Source organism: Pinus tabuliformis, chromosome 2_2 (assembly GCF_031772625.1).
Source record: "Pinus tabuliformis cultivar Carrire ecotype Pingquan chromosome 2_2, CPIR1, whole genome shotgun sequence".
NCBI lineage: Eukaryota > Viridiplantae > Streptophyta > Pinopsida > Pinales > Pinaceae > Pinus > Pinus tabuliformis.
This window is the reverse complement of record NC_142300.1, coordinates 743,629,109-743,650,531: the sequence shown is the minus strand read 5'-3', so window position 1 is coordinate 743,650,531 and position 21,423 is coordinate 743,629,109. Positions and strand designations below refer to the sequence as shown.

The 21,423-nt window shown below is 36.0% G+C and overlaps 1 protein-coding gene across 1 annotated transcript; it reads left to right on the top strand.

The window, feature by feature from the left end:
- The first annotated feature begins 13,948 nt into the window (after positions 1–13,948).
- Positions 13,949–18,737, top strand: LOC149194818 (putative multidrug resistance protein). Its single transcript, XM_089407917.1, has 8 exons — positions 13,949–14,255; positions 14,347–14,394; positions 14,505–14,683; positions 14,832–15,292; positions 15,397–15,937; positions 16,042–16,917; positions 17,032–18,029; positions 18,120–18,737. The coding sequence occupies exons 1-8, from the start codon at positions 13,991–13,993 to the stop codon at positions 18,481–18,483; spliced, it is 3,732 nt and encodes a 1,243-aa protein (XP_089264043.1). The 5' UTR covers positions 13,949–13,990; the 3' UTR covers positions 18,484–18,737.
- Positions 18,738–21,423: the final 2,686 nt, after the last annotated feature.

Genomic DNA, 21,423 nt, shown 5'->3' with positions numbered 1-21,423 from the left:
CTTCACATTTACAGGTGTCATACTCACAGAGAATTCCAGCTTTTCATTCTTTTCTTTGAACACCAAAGACGAAATAACAGGAAAAGCACAACAAAAATGCTAGAAGGCCGCAGTGACCTAAGACAAAGTAACAGTGAAAATACAATAGTCGCCCACAAAATAAGCGTGTTCATCATAGGAATCTGCATTATAAAAATGGGGCCAACCTTGCATCACCATACAAATTTATTCTAGCTTCCTCGACATTGTGGCATTCTATTTGGAGAGAGAGCTAAAATGTAGACATATGTATGGTCATTATAGTCACGAACACATGGATCAAAAAAAAAAATCAACTCTTATGCAACTCCTTAAGTGTCTTGTATTCTCGTGGAAAATCGACTCGGAAGCATTGTTAAAATCATTCTAGAATCCTGTATTCGCTGCACCGGATTCTAACATCTGGCTCCTACCATTGATGGACCCCCTGTGCCCTCCTGAGATCTGACACCGACACCAAACTGACTGCAAGCCTCGTGGAGGGAACGAGATACAACGCATTCGACTCCACTCAAAATGAAAACATAGCGTAATCATTGATCGAATGATGCACCGCGAAGCTCACAATGCTTCTAGCGCTGAATTGCTGCATCGTCTAGTGATTGCCGAAATACCCCACATACCCTAAACAAAAATCATCCTTTGGATTAACAAAAAGGTAGGGAACACACGGGCTCAGGGCGAAGAGGTGTTGTGGGACTCTGTGAGGTTGTGCTTATCCTTGAGCGCCAAGGCTATCCCGACAGCAACTAGGGTGGTTGTAATGTGAATATTGTTTTTATTATGGTTGTGATGAACCTTATTCTATCCACGGGAGCCGACATGAACGGTGAATTGAAGAGATGAGCTTCCAGGAACTACCCCTCCTCTGTCATCCACTGCCCACGAGCATTGCCATTTGCAACGAATGAATTTGGGATCAGAAATGCAGATACATTGTAAATTATGATAATGAATGCAGATAAATTCAAATTTCAAATTGAAGGATTGTTCCGCACCCACACAAATCGTCTGACATTGGTGGTGACGCTTATTGTTCATGGTCAGAACTCAGGAACTATCCACGACATGCTCTTGTCAAATCCTACTATGGGTCATGTATGTGAACCAACCACTAGAGGGGTATTAAGTGCCCTATGGCAGGCTGGTTATTTGTTGTCGTCTATCGAGACTACAAATTTTCCACTGTTATTAAATTAACTGTTATTTTGTAGTCATCGAGACAAAATTAACAGTGGCAAATTAACTGTTATTTTGTAGTCATCGAGACTACAAAATGTATCTGGTAAGAGGTCATAGGTTCAAATCCAAAGGGGGTAGAGTATGTACACCTTTGTACACTTTACAGTCCATTAAAAATGATACTCCTTGGTAGTCCATGTAATCTCACAATTTCATGGAAGAAAGAACAACCACCTTAGTAGTATCATTAATTTTCTTGCATAGTATGATATGTGCTATTTTTGAAAACATATCTACTAGAACCATCAGAAATTCATGAAGTCCTAAATCTCCTCTACACTTTGATGTATATTTTATTTATCAAGCATATTATAAGGACGAGTGAAGATCAAAGTAAATTCAAGGGATAGGTTTGAAGAGCTTAAAAAAGACATTAATTTGAACTCTAGGGACATAGCTTACTACTCTATTTTATCATTTCATGCATAAGATTCTATTGGGACTTTGTGGAAATTTTGTGCGCAAAGCCATGTATATTGAATCAATAGTTAGTCATTGTGATTTTTCTGTAAGCCTTTAGTGTGGCTTGCGCTTGAGCTCTAACTTTCATCCCTATATCAGAATAGTAGTGACCAGAGGAAATTGACGCTCAAGGATAAGCTTCTAAGAATCAAGATGGAGAATGGTGATACCATTTCCACATATCTGAACAAGCTCACCACTTGTAGAGATGAGCTTGGAAGTGTGGGAATAACTACTGCCAATGATGATATGGTGAGCCTTGCTCTCCTTGGCCTTCCAAAGAGCTGGCATATCTACCAGGACTCTGTGAATGGAAGGGAGAAACTGTCAGATTGGGAACGACTATGGTTGGATCTCATGTAAGTGGAGATCAGGAGGAGCACACGAGATGGATCTTCATCCAAGGAGGATGAATAAAATCTGGCCTTAGCGAGTAAGGCAAGGAAAGGGAAGGAGAAGGATTCTCATCCCAAATTGAATTCTTCTCATGGAAGGAAGAAGGGTGACAAATCTAAAGTGAGATTCTTTAATTGTCACGATATGGGTCATTATGCGACTAATTGCCCATCGAAGAAGTCCAATAAGGGATCCTCAGAAGGATCTGAAAGTGAGGCATTGGTCGCTCAGTTTGAAATGGACTTAACCCTCATCGCATGCATGGTGTCTTTGATGATGGGTTTTGGTTGGTTTCTTGATAGTGGAGCCTCATTCCACATGACCGATGATAAAATTTTATTTAGTACCTTGGAGGAGAAAGACCTCAAGATACTCATAGATATGGGTGGCGACAAAAGGTTTAGTGTTTTAGGAGTGGGCACAGTTTCTTTTGAGAGGGAGATTGGAACTTCTATCACCTTGACAGATGTGAAGTATGTGCTTGGACTGAAGAAGAACTTGGTATCGATTGCGATGTTGGAGGACAAAGGCTACAATGTTGTCTTTAGTAAGGGAAAGGTTTTCCTTAGACACATCACCAAGTGACAGGTGAAACATATCGGTTCACGGGTACAGAACCTATATGCTCTTGAGGTTCAAGATGCATGCAAAGCCTTGAGGAGCAAGGCCAATGTTAGAGACTTGGTGTTTGAGAGGGAGAGTAAATTACCTCTCAATATGCAGTGCCATAAGAAGTCTCAGAAAATTGTGGAGGAGCCACAATTGGAGAAGTCAGCAAAGGGATCACATGCAGCCATACCTCTAGTTTTGAGGTGGGGCGATGTGAAGTGATAGTCCCAAGAAGGCTGAAATTGGTTAGGGTTCATTGAGAGGCTTTATCTCATGGATCGTACCTTGCTACGGGAGCCCAAAGTACATAGTAGCGGGAGGAATCAGTGGCATTGATGCAATCAGAGGTCAAAGTGACAAAGGCTAGAGCAGTTAGATATTGAAGAGCGCAGAGAAGGATTGAAAACAATGCAAAAAGGTTGAGATAGCAGAAGCGTAGAGTTTTCAGTCAACAAAGGCAATAACAGTCAGAGATTTTGATGACAGAGGCATCATTCTGATTCAGGTTGGATATTTTTTTGTTTCTGGAGTTCTTGGAGCAACAACACTAGAGAGAAGTGTTGCATGCAGAACATTCCAAAGGTTCAGGATTGGGATCGAGTTGAATTCCTTTCTTGTTGAGAGGAAGTGTTGAGAATAGAAACAAGAAATGCTAAAAATAGCATTCATAATATTCCTATTTTAATTTTTCCTTGAATTAAAATTCGAATTTAGTCTCACCACCTGCTTGGAAAATAACTAATTAATTCATCTTGGATTAATTAGTTGGAGAAATTCAAGCTAGAAGTCTTTGTGAAGTCATGCAACAGTTCCCTTAAATTAAGGAGATTATCCATTAATTAAGGAGATAAGGATGAGTTGTATTTGAGTTGTGATTAGTTAGCTCAGTTAACTGAGTTATGTCCAGTTAAATTAGTTCCAAACAATTTGAGGAACTAATTGTGAGTTCAGTTAGTTAATGCATGCATGCATGCAACTAATGTACTCCAGATAATTGAGGATTCTCTCATAAATAACTCATGCATGTCAATTCAGACAAAGACCCAGTTGAGATTAAAGATAGGGACGTTGTACTATCAGTTGGAGGAATTTTCCTATAAAGGAAACTCATCCATGCAGAAGGAATAAGGTTCCTTGAGGATTGCGCAGTTTTACAGGGTGTGAGATTAGTGTTAGTGATCAGTGCTACACTTGGTAACAATAGGATCACCCAGGAGAAACAACGCAAGGAAATAGGAGGCTTGGAGGGCAGAGGATAAGGTTTGTGAGAATCCTTGTTTGCTTGTGACCATCCAGGAGGATTCTACTGAGAGCTGGTTAGCTGTGGGAGCTAAGGATTTGTGTAATCTTGATGTATTTCCAACTTGTATGATAATACAGATAGCGGGGTTTTTAGCTGAGGCTTTCCCCAGAGTATTCTTCTGTGTTTCATGTGTGATTGATTCTTCTTATTTGTTATATGTGTTCTGTTTGATCTTGCTCAAAATCGATTAAGCTTCCGCAAGTTTGATAGTAGAAGTAGATCAAGTATTTTGCATTAGTTACATTGCATCATCAGGTGATCTACATTGAGAATTTCTACACTTTGGACTTCCACTTTACAATGAATACAATACATGGTCCACAATGATGATGTGACAAATGATAACTCATGACAAGACATGATATGGCACTGTTGATATGAACTGCTTGAATGATGTGGCAATGTCAAGTCACTGTTGCTGCTAAGTGCTAGATGTCCTCTTGGATATTCTTTCTCATCACCTCTGCATGGCTTGATGATGCAGAATCTTCAATGATCTTTAGTCTTGGATGGTGGTTGGAAACTTGTTTCCCTTCACTTTCTCTCGATTGATCCATTTGTGAGTTCAACTATAGGAGAATATTTAGGCATGCTTCACTCCTTCTTTTCCTTCTCCATAATCTTTCCATGACATGATAGTGTACCTTTCCCTGCAATTCAATCACGATGAGATGACATCAATCTGAAAAACTGCTAGTCTAAGATGATGTATTCTGATCCATCAACTCAGCCCGGTACAAGTGACAGGCTGGGGAGATGGGCTCAGTGCCTACACATTACACAGTTCTAGCAGTCAGGGGGGAGAGATTGAGCTCTAAGATTGTGCAGTGCGTAGCTCAAGGAGGTTTCAAGGACAAGACTTTATAGTTTTTGGAGGTATTGGAGTCAGGTTAAGGGAAAGGACAATGGAAAAGCTAATTGTGCAGTTTTTGATGTCAAGGGAGGTTGGGTTTCTATGCATTGTGCAATTCCAGCAACCAAGGGAAAATATTAAGGGTTGAAAAAAGTGAAGTGTGCAGTTCAGGCCAGATTGTGGGACATAACTGTGCAATTCTAGGGGTCAAGGTCGGGAGCTCGACACATAAATGACGCAGAGCAGTAGCCCTGGGGGACAAGGACTATGCATTGTGCAGGTTGAAGTAGAAAGTTCAAAACTTATAGGGATGAGACTGCACAGTGTGCAGTTCATTTAGGGTCCAGTCAAGTTAAGTTGCTCAGTCGGGAAGGTTTTCCGAAAATGGCTAAGAGTGGGATAGGTAATGAACTATGATGAACCTTAACTATGATCAAACACTTACACTACTTTGAAAACACGACAACATAGACCATTGGAACACACAAACAAAGAATTTCCCTCCATCTGACTGCCTCATGACAAGATACGACAAGTGTGACAATTAAGATAGACTTTAGGATGACCATGACAACACTTGTGCGACTATTCTCAAGACTTTGTGTATGGATGCAATAAATTTTTACATGGTTAGGAAAACTCATATACACAAATATTGACCTTCGAAACTGTAAGAGTAGGCTTGCAAACATTACACGACATCTAAATGTGTCAAAAGATGACAGTTAAACCAACATGCAAAAGGGACCAAAGAACTGCAAGAAATCTCATGGAATGAGTTCTAGTGTTTGCAATAACAATATAAAATATCAAGGAAGGCTCTGAAATTGAGTGTAAGCAAAAATTTTGGAGGGTGTTTTGGCAGCTACAATAAGACCTGAAAACTACCAAAAATAACCAAAATAGGAAAAGTATGTTTTGAGCTAGTGGAATAGGTGGGTGGCCACCGATATCCACTTGGATCATAATATGCTTGTACTAACGAGGCTTGGGTACAAGCAATACAAGAAGAAAGAGATTATATTCACCAAAATCATACAAAGGATCTTATAGAGCATCCACATGACAAGAAAAGATTGATACAAAATGTGTCTAAAAGACTAAGTATAAGACTAACAAGAGTGTTGAAAGACGTAAGGGAAAATTAGTTGCTAAGGGCTTCACACAAAGGTATGTATTGTTTATGAAGAGACATTTGCACTAGTAGGAAGGTACAAGAATGTTAGTATGATGATTTCACTAGCAGGTCAAGAAACGAAGCATTCATCACATGGATGTGAAAATTTCCTTTTTAAATGGATACTTAGAAGGAATAGTCTATGCAGAATAGCCACAGGATTTTGAAATGCAACGAAAATTACATCAATTGTAAAAGTTGAAGCAGGGTTCGTATGGCCTGAAGAAAAAACCAAGAGTATGGTATGCTAATATTGATAGATATTTTTTAGAGAATAGCTTCAAAATCAGTAAGAGTGATCATACTCTTTACTACAAACATGAATGTAATGATATTATTATCATAAGTTTGTATGTCAATGATTTTTGTATACCAATAGTAGCTCTAAGATGAAGGATTAATTCAAAATTACCATGACAAAGGAATTTGAGATGAAACATTTGGGTCTCATACAATAGTTTCTAGGAATGGAGGTTTATCAAAGTGATGATGCAATTTGATTTCTCAAACAAAGTATGCATAAGATACGTTAAAGAATTTGACATGTTTGATCGTAAATCAACCTCTACTTCGAGTGCTCATGGAATTTTGTTGTGTAGAGGTGATGGCATTGAAATAGTTGATGAGATGGTTTATAGAACTATTGTTGAAAGTTTGATGTTTCTATAATAACCCTCCATTTTTGTAATGATTATTTCTTTTTTAGACTGAATTATGTGATACTGGATGGAGGAAAAGCCATGAATTGTTTAATGAAAGAAATACAGTAAAATGCTTATGTAATAAGTAATTTTTATTAATAAATAAAGGGGTTGGAATTACTTGGGAATGAGACAATTGAGTAAGAGATTCTTTCCAAATACAGAAAAACAAGAATCTCATTAGTGGATTAGATTGAGATAAATATTCCATGATAAGGACTCCTAGATAAGATTTAACGTATAGGAGAGAAAAGTCCATTAAATCCCTTAGCTGGAGAAATATGCTAAGTGTGGGTACGGATAAAGCATCACGGGAGAGAAAAGCAGGCTTTAAAGGAAAAGCCTAGGCAAGTGGAATTTTAGAACCACAAAAACGGGACGCCACTGAAGGAAAATTTGATTATGGAAGAAAAGGTATAAAATAGTTACTCAAGGGATCAATAGGGGTCATTGATACTCTAGAAAGTACATCTCAACTCGGGGGTGAACTAGAGGATCTCAGTTCAAGGTTGGCTGGAAAAGGTGCATAATTCCCAAGTGTTCCCCTAATGATGATATTGGTTATATTTTCTGTTATTTTATTTTCTTAGCACGAGAAATTATATCTAGATGCCATTTCCAAAAAACGATTATCATAAATGTAATATTGCTTGAAATTTGAATTTATTGTTAAGATGCATGCGTACTGTCATTAGGAATTTTATTTTAAAAACAAAATATAGATTTTACCATTTAGTTGAGTATGTACGATAGTCAAAAAAAGAGGGGAGTCTAAGTTTAAATATTTGGGTTTATGACTATGATCAAGCGTATTATTGTTAGCATCAAGTATCTATAGGTTCTCATTTTTTTTAAAGTAATTGTTCCAAAGTATACATTGGTCTGGAAAAATGTGCATATTGTTTTTTTACATGTAGAATAAGTAATAGTTAGAAGAGTACAGGGGGAAAAAGTATGCAGTATAGAACAATTAAGGAATTCAAGAGGGACAAGTGGGAATTAACCATAGAAATCGAGATGTAATTTCCTGGTGTTATGCTTTTAGAAAGCAATCAATTTTAGTCTCTGGTGAGATAAAATTGATAGGACTCTAATTCTAGTGGTAAAACACAGAAGCAAAATAATACAATAGGAAACATGTTTTACAATGTATTCAATTTTAATCTTTGGTGAGATATAATTGACATGACTCTAATTCTAGTGGTAAAACACAGAAGCATATTAATACAATAGGAAACATGTTAAAAGATCACACAATTACTAACTACTTAATAGGTTATATTTTATCCAAGATACTAACCATGTACACAATTTAGTATTATTCATCCGTAATAAGATAACAAGTGTGACCCTTGAAAACGAATCAATAAAGAATCTGTATGCAAGGAAGCAGTGAAGATAGTAACTACTTCTTTTTCCTTTATATAGAACTGACTAGTAGAATTAAAAATCGAGAGTATTGGAATACATGAAGAACATATAATAGTATAGATAAAAAGTAGTGATTCAAAAATATGACACGTGAAATGGAATTCAGATATGTGTGTGTGTGTGTGTAGTTATTAACTTACAAATTCTACCACTTTCAAAAAAGTAAAAAACAAAACCGCCCTGGAACAGGCCATAGTAACAAATAAACCTCCATAGAGAAATTATATTGAGCATCATTGAAGGAACAAACTGTTCTGACCACCGGAATACAAATAAGTCATTTCACTATGCGATGAATACACTTTACACTATAATAAACATATGTCTATGCCCATGGTAAATAGGGTGTCCAAAATTTGTAAGTTAAAAACATAATAACGGAGTACGACCAATCCATGGCCAGTAGTTACAGACTAAAGGAAGAAAACAAAGACAAAATCCCCTTGATTCAAGGAATTAACACCTAAACTACCCATATGGCATGCCTCGCGAATAATTCACATTAGCCTGGCTGCTAACGAATCTTAGCAAGACCATTGTACTTAATCAAACCCCAGAAGGTGGAATTTAACCAACCTGAAAAACAATAGTGGTTGAATGTAAGTGATGACCATGGTTTCTGATTGCATATGGAAGAGTTATCGTAAAGAGTGGTTAATACCTACAAGATAGAGGATACAAGGTATCAGTATCCTATAGTTTGAAGTATGAATTAAAAGGGTAAAAGAATTACAAGAGAATTCAAGCTTCATACCTATCCAAGAAAAGAAGCGCATGCTACCATCTGTACATAAACAAGAGAAGTAATTTTTTTAGACGTCGGTGAGGACATTCGAGACCATAGCCGATTGGGAAGGATAAGTATATATATATATATATATATATATATATATATATATATATATATATATATAGGACTAGGTGTGAACGTTGTTACATGACCCCAAACATGAAAACAATAGAGGTGTCGTGCCATAAGAAAAACACAAAATGGCAGATTATAAAAACAAGAAAGAATGCCTGCATTACCTTATATTCCCTTTTGAAGCCAAGGTCACCGAATTATTTTGACCTTTGTTTTCTATCACTCCTTGTACAATAAGGGGGAGACAAAAATGAAGCCAATCACATTGGCTATGAGTATGGAAACCTTACGGCAGTGGAAAAAAATAGATGAGATCGAAAACCAGTGAGATAAAAATACAAAAATTATCTGAGGGCAAAAGATTAATGAGTTTGAAGGAAAGGGACCTTAGTATGAGCATCACATATGGAACTAGAGTAAAAGAAACATAATGTTGTTGGCTGGAGAGAGATACCAAAAAGAAAAGAAGAGGTTAAGAGAAACAGTAAATAGAAATTCCATAAAAGGGGAGTGAAATCAGCTAGCAAACAAAAACAAAATTTACCTGTAGAACTTGGGAAAGTAGAAACGTGACTGTTATCGAAACAAGCCATACCTCTATGACCTTTGTGCGCTAACGAGAGGCCATACGCCAAAGAATGGATGAATAGTGATGCTGTAATGAATCTAGACACGGAAGGTGGAAGAGAAATTGGAAGATTAACCAAATGGTTATAGAATAGAAATACTAGGGTTAACGTCATTAGATCCCATCCCTTGATTTCCACCCTCTCATCTCATTCGTTCAGGCGTTGCCAGAGTGGTCACATGAACCCCATGTGAAGGAGGAGACGTAGTGAGGGAGGATTGAATACTTAATTTCCCAATGCAACACTATAACATGTGGCATTAAAAGCGTTGAAGTTCATATGACCAAGTGTCAAGTGTGATTAAATAGGAATTTGTGAGACTTAATATACAGTAATACCTGTGTTGGTGGTAGTACCAATAATATCAATAAGCATTACAAAACCACAGAGAGGCACCCCTTTGCATACACATTCACCAATAGACACAATATTAATGGAATAAGTCCTATGTTGAATGGAAGTTAAATATAAAATTCAATGAGCAAGTGGTGCATACCCATATTAGTATTACGCACTTTGATGGGTAAATTAAACGTAGGCATGAGTGTCAAATGTTAATGGTAGGTTAGGGATAGTATTATGAAGTAATAAGCCCTACAAATGTTAAGGAGTGGAGTAATGCATAACACCTTTTAATAAACTAACAGAAGGGGGACGGTTATGAGCATTCTTAATCAGTACCTTATCCACAATATATTCATAGGAAAACATAAACATACATAATGGAGGGAGTACTTTTGATGTATATATGTATATATATGTGTGTGTGTGTGTGTGTTTTTAGGTTTGTGACAGTTTCTAACCCACACAACGCCTAATATTTATAATTTAGTTTCTCTTGTTTCAAGATACATGATATAGATAAATTGAAATACATATGAAGGTCGTCAAATTTTTTTTGAGGAATGTGTATGGAAATCTAAATTTTGTTATTCATTACTACACTTCTAAAAGGTTTAATTTAAATCAATTAATTAACTCTTCCATTAAATAAATAAATAAATAAATTAATTAATTAAATTAATCAGAGACAGTCGACATCTCATAAAAAATTATTCAAAAATTGAGAGCCGACATTCATCTCATTTTACTCTCCTCATTACTATTTAATCTCTCAATTAAGCTCTTCTTCTATCAAGCATTCAAGTTGTCGTGATGATGGATCCCGGTTGGGATTTGAAACGTTGGCAGAAAATGGTTCTTACTGTGGATTCTCCGGTATCTATGTCGAAGGTTTAATCTTATTGACTTTAGTGATTACAATTAGAGAGGTATCTTATTGACTTTAGTGATTACAATTAGAGAGGTAGTTCTGATGATCAAAATTTTACATCTAGTAATTATTTTTCTTTGGGTTTAGGTTTCATCACTTTGAGATGAAGCTTCAAAACATATTTTTCCTTTCATCCTTATAAAAAGTGTATGTTGCAACCTCCTAGATAGGTACAAATACATTCAGAGTTAGGAAAATAAGAAATTGGAGAGAAGCAAGTTTAGCATATGGTGATTTTTTATGATAATATGAGTGTCATCAAATTAGCCAAGAATCGAGTCTATCATAGTTGGAGAAAACATCTTTATCTAAGTATCATTTCCTTTAAGATTTGATGCAAAATAAGGTATATAGAGGCTCTAGAATAACTTGCAAACATTTTAATCAATCAGTTTTTGAAACTTTGAGACCAAATTGTAAACCCTCTTAGCATTAAGGAGTATTATGTTGATAATTGATTTGAGATTATGCATCTCATGCGATGCATGAATTAATCTATCTATTTTTTTTTTTCCTTTCGGAACAAATAATGTTTAGATCTAGTTGGCATTATTTATTTTGTAAGGGTGTAAACTCCATTATTAGGAGTCATATCCTCTATTATGATGATTATGTGCAACTGTTAAAATGAAAATTCATTTTTGTTTATGCCCAAAAATAAATGATTCCATTTTATTCTTGTTATTTTATTACTATTGTTACCTTTTCTAATTTGTACAAACTATTTGTTTTAATAAATTTTAAAAACTATCTAATAAATTTTAAAACGTGCAAAATGGTCCATTACTTTTAATAAATTTTAAAAACTATCTAATAAGTTCCTCCATGATAAGTTGCTCATTATTATTTATAACATCATTTTATAATTCATTTTTTTCTTAAGTTAAATTTGACCCATAAGATTTTTATACATGGTTAATTAGGTAAATGTGTGCATTAATAAGGCATTCTTAGTGTTGAAATATATTTTTTGATTATATTTTTGAAGCCTTACGATATATCAACCACATTAATATTTTTAATGTGGTTGTACTAGTTATATATAAACTCATAAAAACATAATTAAGAATAATGATGATAATTATTGGTACAAAATAAAAAATACACATAAAATCTTATTTAACCATATAATATAATAGTGTATATATAAATATATCAAACTTTATTTTAAAATGAATACATTATTTTAACTTATTAATAAAATAATAAAAGTATATATTTTAGAAAAATAGAGTTAATTAATGAGATATAACATTTCTAATTAATTTTTTTTATTAATTACAAAAAAAAAATCTATACGAGGGAAAATACATTTTGTAATGGCTATTACAATAATAATATAATTATATTAGATCTATTTATTTTAAAATAAGATTTAACATTTTATTTTAATTATCAATAATTATTAAATGAATGATAAAAATTTGCTTTTCAATTTATTAAAAAAAATTGTAGAATTTATATTTTCAAAATTAATTTCCACAAATTGAAATTTTATATACATTTTAAATTAAAACTAAAATTTAATTAATTTTTTTAATTTTATATAAATATCTACTCATGTATGCCTATGTAACGCATGTTAATATATATAAATCTCATTCCAAAAAAAATAAGCATAGATGTACTTGTTCAATGAATGAGCTGGAAAATGAAAGGGGAATCGTCGCTGGAGGTGGAATACGAAGAAAAATGACACAGAATGTCAGCGACACATGAACCACCTTTGATATTATCGCCAATTGCATTACTAGAGACAAATCAATATATGTTTTAACGCCCAAATCAAGCTGATTGAAGGGGAAAATCAAGGGACCGTGACGTTAAATATGATTGAAAGGGAAAATCAAGGTACCATGACACCAAAGCAAAGAAAGTTTACCACGTGAATGCATCTATCCCAAAAGTCCAGTTCCTTCTACAAAATGGGTAAGAAAAGGTAAATTTATTAAATATATGAATAAAATTTGGTAGGTATCTTTGAATTTAAATTATCGTTTTTAAATTCTAAGATTTTGGGTGAGTGATAGTGTTGAATCTATTTTCATTATCAAAAATATAATTCAAACACTGTGATGTTGTTGAATCTATTTTTAACATCAAAAACATGATTTAAATACTATGATAGTGTTGAATCTATTTTCACCATCAAAAACATGATTCAAACACTATTACTACAAGATTTCTTGAAATATTGTTACCAAATCCACACAATTCTTTTTAAAATATTTCTGTACGTAATATGCCTTTATAAAATATTTCCATATCACGTGACTTTATAAAGTACCAAAATACAAAACGAATAGCATCTCTCGATTTTATATTTTATCATTCACAAAAATTAAGTTTTTGATCTTGCATTATCTTTTAAATATAAAATTACTAATTCCTGAAAATTGTGACTTTATAAAATATTTCTATGTCATGTGACTTTATAAGGTACCAAAATACAAAACGAATAGCATCTCTCGATTTTATATTTTATCAATCACAATAATTAAGTTTTTGATCTTGCATTATCATCTTTTAAATGCAACTTTTAAATATAAAATATTCATTGTGGACTAACTAATTCCTGAAAAGATTTAATGGTTAACATAATTGAAATTGCATCGACTATAGTGTAAGATTGACGTTTTCTTGACTTCCGCGGCACGCGGTCGGTATTACTCTTACTCGCGAGGAGAAAAGAAGGAAAGGAGTACGTAAGAGAGAGAAAGAGAAAGAAAGGAGGACGTAAAACCATCCAAAGACAGCGCAAGCCCTCCAAATCGACTTGTAACACGCGGATGATGTAGTACTGTACAATTAGATGCTCACATGTGAATCACTGAAATCACATTTCAATAACAAACCATGAAATTCACGACAACTACCTTTTAAACGTGAGTAAAAGATTGAGGTCTCTGCCAAATTGGCAAGGGAATAAAAGTATAAATAAGATCTCGGCAGTCATCAGCCTCCTGCCAATAAATCTCATCTCATCTCCCGAATAGCTGTCTTTGGAGTGATGGCTGATACAAAGCAGGAGAGGAGTTCAAAGAACTCAAAAGCCGATCACAGCATGTCAATATCGAAGATTTTCAGATATGCCGATTGTGCAGATGTTTTGATGATGGTGTTAGGCACCTTGGGTTCTATAGCTGACGGATCTCTAGGGGGCGCTGGTGTTTTGATTATCCTGAGTGGACTAATAAATAGTCTAGCATCTGATCTTCCTACTCCCAAGCATAGTGATCATTTCGTGAACACAATGAACAAGGGAAAACACATTTGCAGATGCCTTATCTCTGAATTTTATATTGTTACTCAGGTTAAGTAAATTAATAATTGAAGATATTGATGTGGTCATGATGCAGCAAATAGTGCCTTTCCTGTATTTGGCAGCTGGAATATGGATTGCGGCATTTTTAGGTGAAACCTTTTATACTCTCAATAATCTTACCGTGTATTCATTATTCTGATATACGTTGTGTGTGGCTTTAAAGTAGAGCAGTTTAATGAATACTGGCCATGTGTTTCAGAGGGTTTTTGCTGGACAAGGACTGCAGAAAGACAGGCATCTGTCCTGCGCAGAAAGTATCTGAGGGCTGTCCTCAGGCAGGAAGAAGGGTTTTTTGATACCAGCGGCACACATATTTCTGAAGTGGTTAACAGTGTTTACAATGACACCCTCGTCATACAGGACGCGCTCAGTGAAAAAGTGTGTTTTCCAAATACAGTTGTTGTCAATTAGCAAGACATTTCTACTCAACTCATTGATAGGAAATTCAATTAGGGGGATCAGTGTGTATGTGATGGTAATTGTAACTGGATCGATTCTAATCTTTCTTGCATGGGAATGTTTTCAGGTTCCCAATTTCGTCATGAATTTGTCAAATTTCGTTGCTAGCTATGCGGCCAGTTTATACTTGTCATGGAGGCTGGCACTGGTGACATTACCCCTCTCCAGTTTACTGATACTAGGAGGATTGCTTTACGGTCGGACTCTCATAAGAATAGCGAGAAAGATGCAGGCGGAATATAATAAGTCTAGTATGGTTGCAGAGCAAGCGATTTCTTCTATTAGAACAGTCTATTCTTTCGTTGGAGAAGCAAAGGCTATGGCCAATTTTTCTTCGGCACTTGATGCAACAGTTAAAATTGGGCTTAAACAAGGGTTGGCAAAAGGGATTGCCATAGGTGGCAACGGATCTGTAAGCTTTGCTTTGTGGGCATTCATTTCATGGTATGGAAGCAGATTGGTGATCAATCACGATGTGAGCGGCGGAATGATTTTTGGTGTAGGCTACTGCATAATCCTGGGTGGACTGTAAGTCTTACTACTTTTATTCTCTCTCTTTCTGTTGTGATTTTATTTCTTCCTGCCATTTATTTTCTTTCGCTGTAAAAGGTAATAATTCATCACAAATTCAGGTCTCTGGCTAGCGCGCTTCCAAATCTCAAGTACTTTTCTGAGGCAGGCGTTGCAGCTATACGGATATTTAAGATGATTGACAGAGTACCAGAAATAGATTCAGAGGATGGGAAAGGCAAAGTATTGGAAAAGGTTTCGGGAGAGGTCGAATTTCGGAACGTTCAATTTGCGTATCCATCCAGACCAGATAGCATGATATTTCACAATTTTTGTCTCACTATTCCTGCACGCCATACAGTGGCTTTAGTGGGCGGCAGTGGATCTGGAAAGTCCACAGCCATTTCATTATTAGAACGGTTCTACGATCCACTAAAAGGAGAAATTCTTGTGGATGGAGAGAATATTGAAGGTTTGCAACTGAAATGGCTGCGTAACCAAATCGGACTAGTTAGTCAAGAGCCTGCTCTGTTCGCCTCCACCATTCGTGAGAATATTTTGTTTGGAAAGGAGGATGCGACTATGGATGAAATCATTAGTGTTGCAAAAGCTTCCAACGCCCACGACTTCATCACCCAACTCCCAAAGGGCTATGACACGCAGGTATTTTTTCAGGAATTTTAAAGCACAACTCATAAATATTATAGTTATTATATTTTGTGAATCAAAAATACCAAGAATTCATTTCATGATCTGTCCAAATGCAGGTGGGAGCAGGGGGCACGCAGATGTCAGGAGGGCAAAAGCAGAGAATAGCCATAGCCAGAGCGATGCTGAAAAACCCTTCCATTCTACTTTTAGACGAGGCCACCAGTGCTTTAGATGCGGAATCAGAGAAGATTGTTCAGGACGCACTTGGTAAGGCTTCTATTGGGCGCACTACGGTGGTTGTGGCTCATCGTCTCTCCACTATTCAGGGAGCGCATAAAATTGCGGTGATGCAAAAGGGTCAGGTCATCGAATTCGGTGGACACCAAGAACTGATAAATAACCCAAATGGGGCATATACAGCTTTACTGCAGATGCAGCAAAAGGCCCCGTCACACGGTACTAACGCTGCATCAAATACTCTAATGCCGTCCCGAGTAAATAGCCAAAACTTAGATGATAACAAGTCACCCGCTAGATCAAATCAATTTGATAGTTGCATATCCAGCCTGGAACAAGAAGAACTAAAAGCCAATGCTGCGCCCAAATCTTCCTTCTGGAGGTTGCTTGCATTGAATGTTCCAGAGTGGAAGAATACTCTCATGGGCTGTGTAGGCGCCTTTGGATATGCAGCAACTCAAATAGCTTATTCCGTCACTGTGGCAACCATGATTTCTGCGCTCTTTCTGAAAGACGGAAACGAGATCAGATCAAAAGTCGGAACTTATTGCATTCTTTTTATAGCCCTAGCAGTGCATTTATTTGCAGTGAATTTGGTTCAACACTATAACTTCGCAGTGGTGGGTGAGTTTCTAGCAAAAAGGATCCGCCAGAGAATGTTTTCAAAAATTCTTACATTCGAAGTTGGCTGGTTCGATCAGGACCAAAATTCCAGTGGAGCTGTTTGTTCAAAATTGGCCAAGGAAGCTAATGTGGTAAGTACCCAATCCATTATATTTTTTACAACTAATCTGTTTAACATTGTTATAGCCCTACATATATACAACAAATCAATCGTTTAACATTGTAAAGGCTTTATATATATGCAGGTTAGATCCTTGGTGGGAGATCGTGTTTCACTCCTAGTGGAGTGCGTCTCTGGAGTAACTATAACGGTGACTCTAGGAATGTTGGTAGCTAGGAGACTTGCTATTGTCTTGATCGCTGTGCAGCCGTTGATGGTGCTTTGTTTCTACACTAGAAACGTCCTCCTTAAAAGTGTTTCGGGCAAGTCTATTAAAGCGCAGAATCAAGGTAGCCAAGCGGCCTTCGAATGTGTCACACATCATAGAACCATAGCGGCTTTTTGCTCTCAAGAGAAAATTATTAATATTTTTGACTCCACACAGACAGGCCCACGCAGGGAGATCAATAAACAGTCTTGGTACGCAGGATTGGCCCTGGGAACTTCTAAGTCTCTTGAAATATGCTATTGGCCATTTGAGTTTTGGTACGGAGGGAAGCTCATAGCACAAGGTGTTATCAGTTTTCATGCTTTTTTATTGAACCATTTTATATTTGGAAGATTGGGTCGCATGATAGCGGATGCTGGAAGTATGACTTCCGACCTGGCCAAAGGGTCTGATGCTGTCACGTCCGTGTTTGAAATTTTGGACAGAAATAGCCTTATAATTCCAGAGAACCATGGTGCGGTTAACCCTGAGAAAGTCCAAGGCTATGTAGCGCTCAATAGTGTGGACTTTGCTTATCCAGCTCGTCCAAATGCTATGATCTTGAGAAACTTCAGCCTGAAAATCAACGCAGGGAGCAGCGTGGCACTAGTTGGAAAGAGTGGGTGTGGTAAGTCCACTATCATCGGATTGATAGAGAGATTCTATGATCCGCTGAAAGGGACAGTACTCGTTGATGGGAAAGATATAAGGAGCTTCAACTTGCGGTCATTGAGAGAGCATATAGCTCTTGTAGGGCAGGAGCCAACTCTTTTTGCTGGGAGCATCCGGGAGAACATTGCCTATGGTAAAGAGAACGCAAGTGAGGCGGAAATAATAGATGCTGCCAAGGCTGCCAATGCCCATGAATTCATTTCGTAAGTTAACTCAAATAAATCTTTAATTGCAATTACTCTCTAAGTTTGTCAATTTACGTGTTATTAATGAATGGTGAACATATATTTCAGGTGCTTGAAGGATGGATACGAAACGAGCACAGGGAACCGGGGAACGCAGCTGTCTGGGGGCCAGAAGCAAAGGATAGCGATAGCAAGGGCAATTATTAAGAATCCAAGTATCTTGCTGTTGGACGAGGCAACCAGTGCATTGGATGCTTATTCGGAGAAGGTAGTTCAGGAGGCATTGGATCGAGTGACGGAGGGACGAACGACTGTCACTGTAGCTCATCGACTGGCGTCAGTTCAAAATGCTGACTGTATAGCGGTTATTGAAAAGGGTAGCGTTGTTGAGCAGGGAAATCACTTGCATCTCATGGAGAAAGGCGAAGGCGGTGCATATTTTGGTCTTATCAAACTGCAGCAGCGTCAGTAGGCAATTTTTGTATTCAAATTGTGTGAGGCAACCCGTTGTAAGTAATTCAAAAAAAGTTGGCAAACGGATTGCCATAGGTCACAATTGTATCCATAGTTCCGAAGACCCGAAGTTTTCAGGCGTCATAACTGTCACATTGACAACCATAGCGTTCACCGTACCAAGAATTATTAACTTAATAACGGAATAAATGAATTCCAATTATTATTATTTATTTGATCAATACCCGCAATTGTTCCAAAAAGACCCAAAGAGATTCTGTTAGGATTTTTAAATTGAAAAAGCTATACTTTAATTTTCCTAATCAAGCAAATGGCAAATAGCAAGTGAGATATTAAATATAAGGTTTTTTTATGTGTATTTTTTTTTTAAGTTTATAATATCTAAGTATATAGAGTTGGTTAACAAAAACATTCGCAAATGTCATGTCATTACACCTATATGCCAAAATATTAAATTATGGATATTCAAAGTGCTAGTGTCATATTTTAAATTAATTTAATTAATAGATGAGAAGCCTTTTTCTTAGGATTTTCTCTAGTTAATTTTGCTCAAAATTATGTATAATTTTTAAAATTCATAAGTTTAAGTTGTTTAATTTGTAAAAATTGAGTGTGTCACAAATCCATCTATCCATACAAAAACATTTATAAAAAACAAGAAATTATAATGTGGTTAATCGCCTTTCATTTTCCTCACTATGTTGTCCAACTCAAAATCAGAGAGTTGGTTAATGCACTCAGATTTTCATTGCTAAGATCAGAATTCTCCTCATTCTTAATTTTGTAAACGCGTTCCCGAGGATTGTTGTCTTCAAATATTTCTAAATCACATCAGATATTTCTAAATCAGGGGCAGAACTGTCATGCAGAATGATCACCTCTTGCAATTCTTCAACGACATTCGCATTAGCAATAATTCTCTTTGCAAAAGGTGATTCTAAGAAACCACTTGACCGCTTTATGAAAATGCAATATACAAACACGCACACAAAACTCTGATACTACAATTACAATAACTAAACCAATAATGACACAATTCTTTTTAGTATTTTTGAGTCGAATTTCTTAAAGGATGGTGAAGGATTTTATTTTTTTGAAATAGACCATATGGTAATGATGGACATGAAATTCATTTTAATAAATATACGTAATTGGCTTATCATTTTAATAAAAAAATGAAACTTAAAATTAATAATCATTTTCCATATGTCGTTATTTGTTCCAGCCTTACCCTACCAAACATGGGCTCCAGATCAAATTTGGTTTGACTTCAAATTCTACATACTAATATGATTCAATACAAGGTTTTTCCTTATTAGTCCCTACCATTCTAAGTTTATATCAATAAAGAAGATTACCCGGATTAATCTAATGGAAGTTGTATCATGGCCTATACAAAAATTAACTTGCATTCATTAACATTCCTCAATACTAATGCCTATATTTTTTTGATGGCCACATAATTATTTCTTGTTGGTAATGATAGTGATTATGGATGTCATTTTCATAGCTATAATGAGGTCTTCTTGTTGTGTTGGACTCCAACCTGCATTCAATTCTAAAATCTAAGGTTTTTAAAATTCTTTTATGAAATTAGGGTTTTTTTACATTAGATAGCAATACTTGAATTCAAACATATTTGAGATCCTAGTTGAACTCATTCACATATATATTATGCCTGTTTTTGTGTATGTATTTAGAATACATTTATGATTTTGTAGCCCGGTACCGAATCAAGTTGTGACATATTAATGTACTTAAAAAAATGATTATGATTTTTTATATTTTAATTTATGTGACACAATCACTTAAAAAAATAGTAAATGAAAATTTGATCTGGTCAAAAATCACAGTTATGATTATTAAATTATCATTCATATTATCTTTTTGTAACATAAACATATTCCACCTGTAGATTTAAATTCTTTAGAAAAACAAAGAGATATAAATAAAGTCGAAAAAAAAGAAAAAGAAAAAAAAAAGTGAAATTAGAAATTTGGGGAATCTGCACATAAGGTGTGGCCCTTAGTGTGAAATAATCCATTTTCATTAGCATAAAATATATTAAAGAAACAATAAGACATTTTCTATATTCAAAGAAATATGAGTATGTTGGAAGAAACTAAATAATTCCAACTACCCGCTACCAATGTTCAACAACGATTTAAATGCTGATTCTAAAAATCGTTGAAAATAGGCAAGCTTCTCTAGGAAGCCACTTACTGAACTGATCTCCAAAAACTTCTCCAGCTTGTATATATACCTGTTAATCGATGAATGGAAGTATGTGTTTTTGTGTTGAGTTCAAGAGCTGTGCGCCTCTGATCTCTGTCATGGTACCAGAGCAGGTGTGAGGTCGAGAGCATGTGTAAGGCTCGGTGGAGTGTATAAGGAGGTGAGATATTGCTGTAAAGTGAGCTGTGAGCTGTCGCTGAGAGTTGTGTCGGTATAGATCTCAGTATTACGTATTCTTGCGTTGGAGCAAACCAGCAGCAACATGTTGGTGATCTGTTTTTTCAGCCTGGTGTGCGTGCTGCCACTGTTGAAAGAGCGCTGTTGATACTAGCGCTGTTTGTGAGATCGAAGGGTGTGTGGGATGTTGCCAAAGTCAAACGCCGGGAAGCACAATCTGGAGCCGTGAAGGCATTTCCTGAACATCTCATAATCAGAGTGAACGACATCATTGGAAAGTAAGTTTTGGCTAAATTTCGGTGTAATTTGTTGAAGGATTGAGGATTTCTGAAATCTGTTATGTTTATGCTTGGCAACTCCGATAATGAAATATATCTGGGTGGACCTGTTTTAGTATTGGTGTTGGTGTAAGAAAACAGCATTTGGCTAATTATGGTCAATCTGTCACTGTAACGCGCATGTCATCTATGTTTTTTTTTTATGCTGTAAGCTACTGCTTATATATATACTGAACAGACAGGGAGGT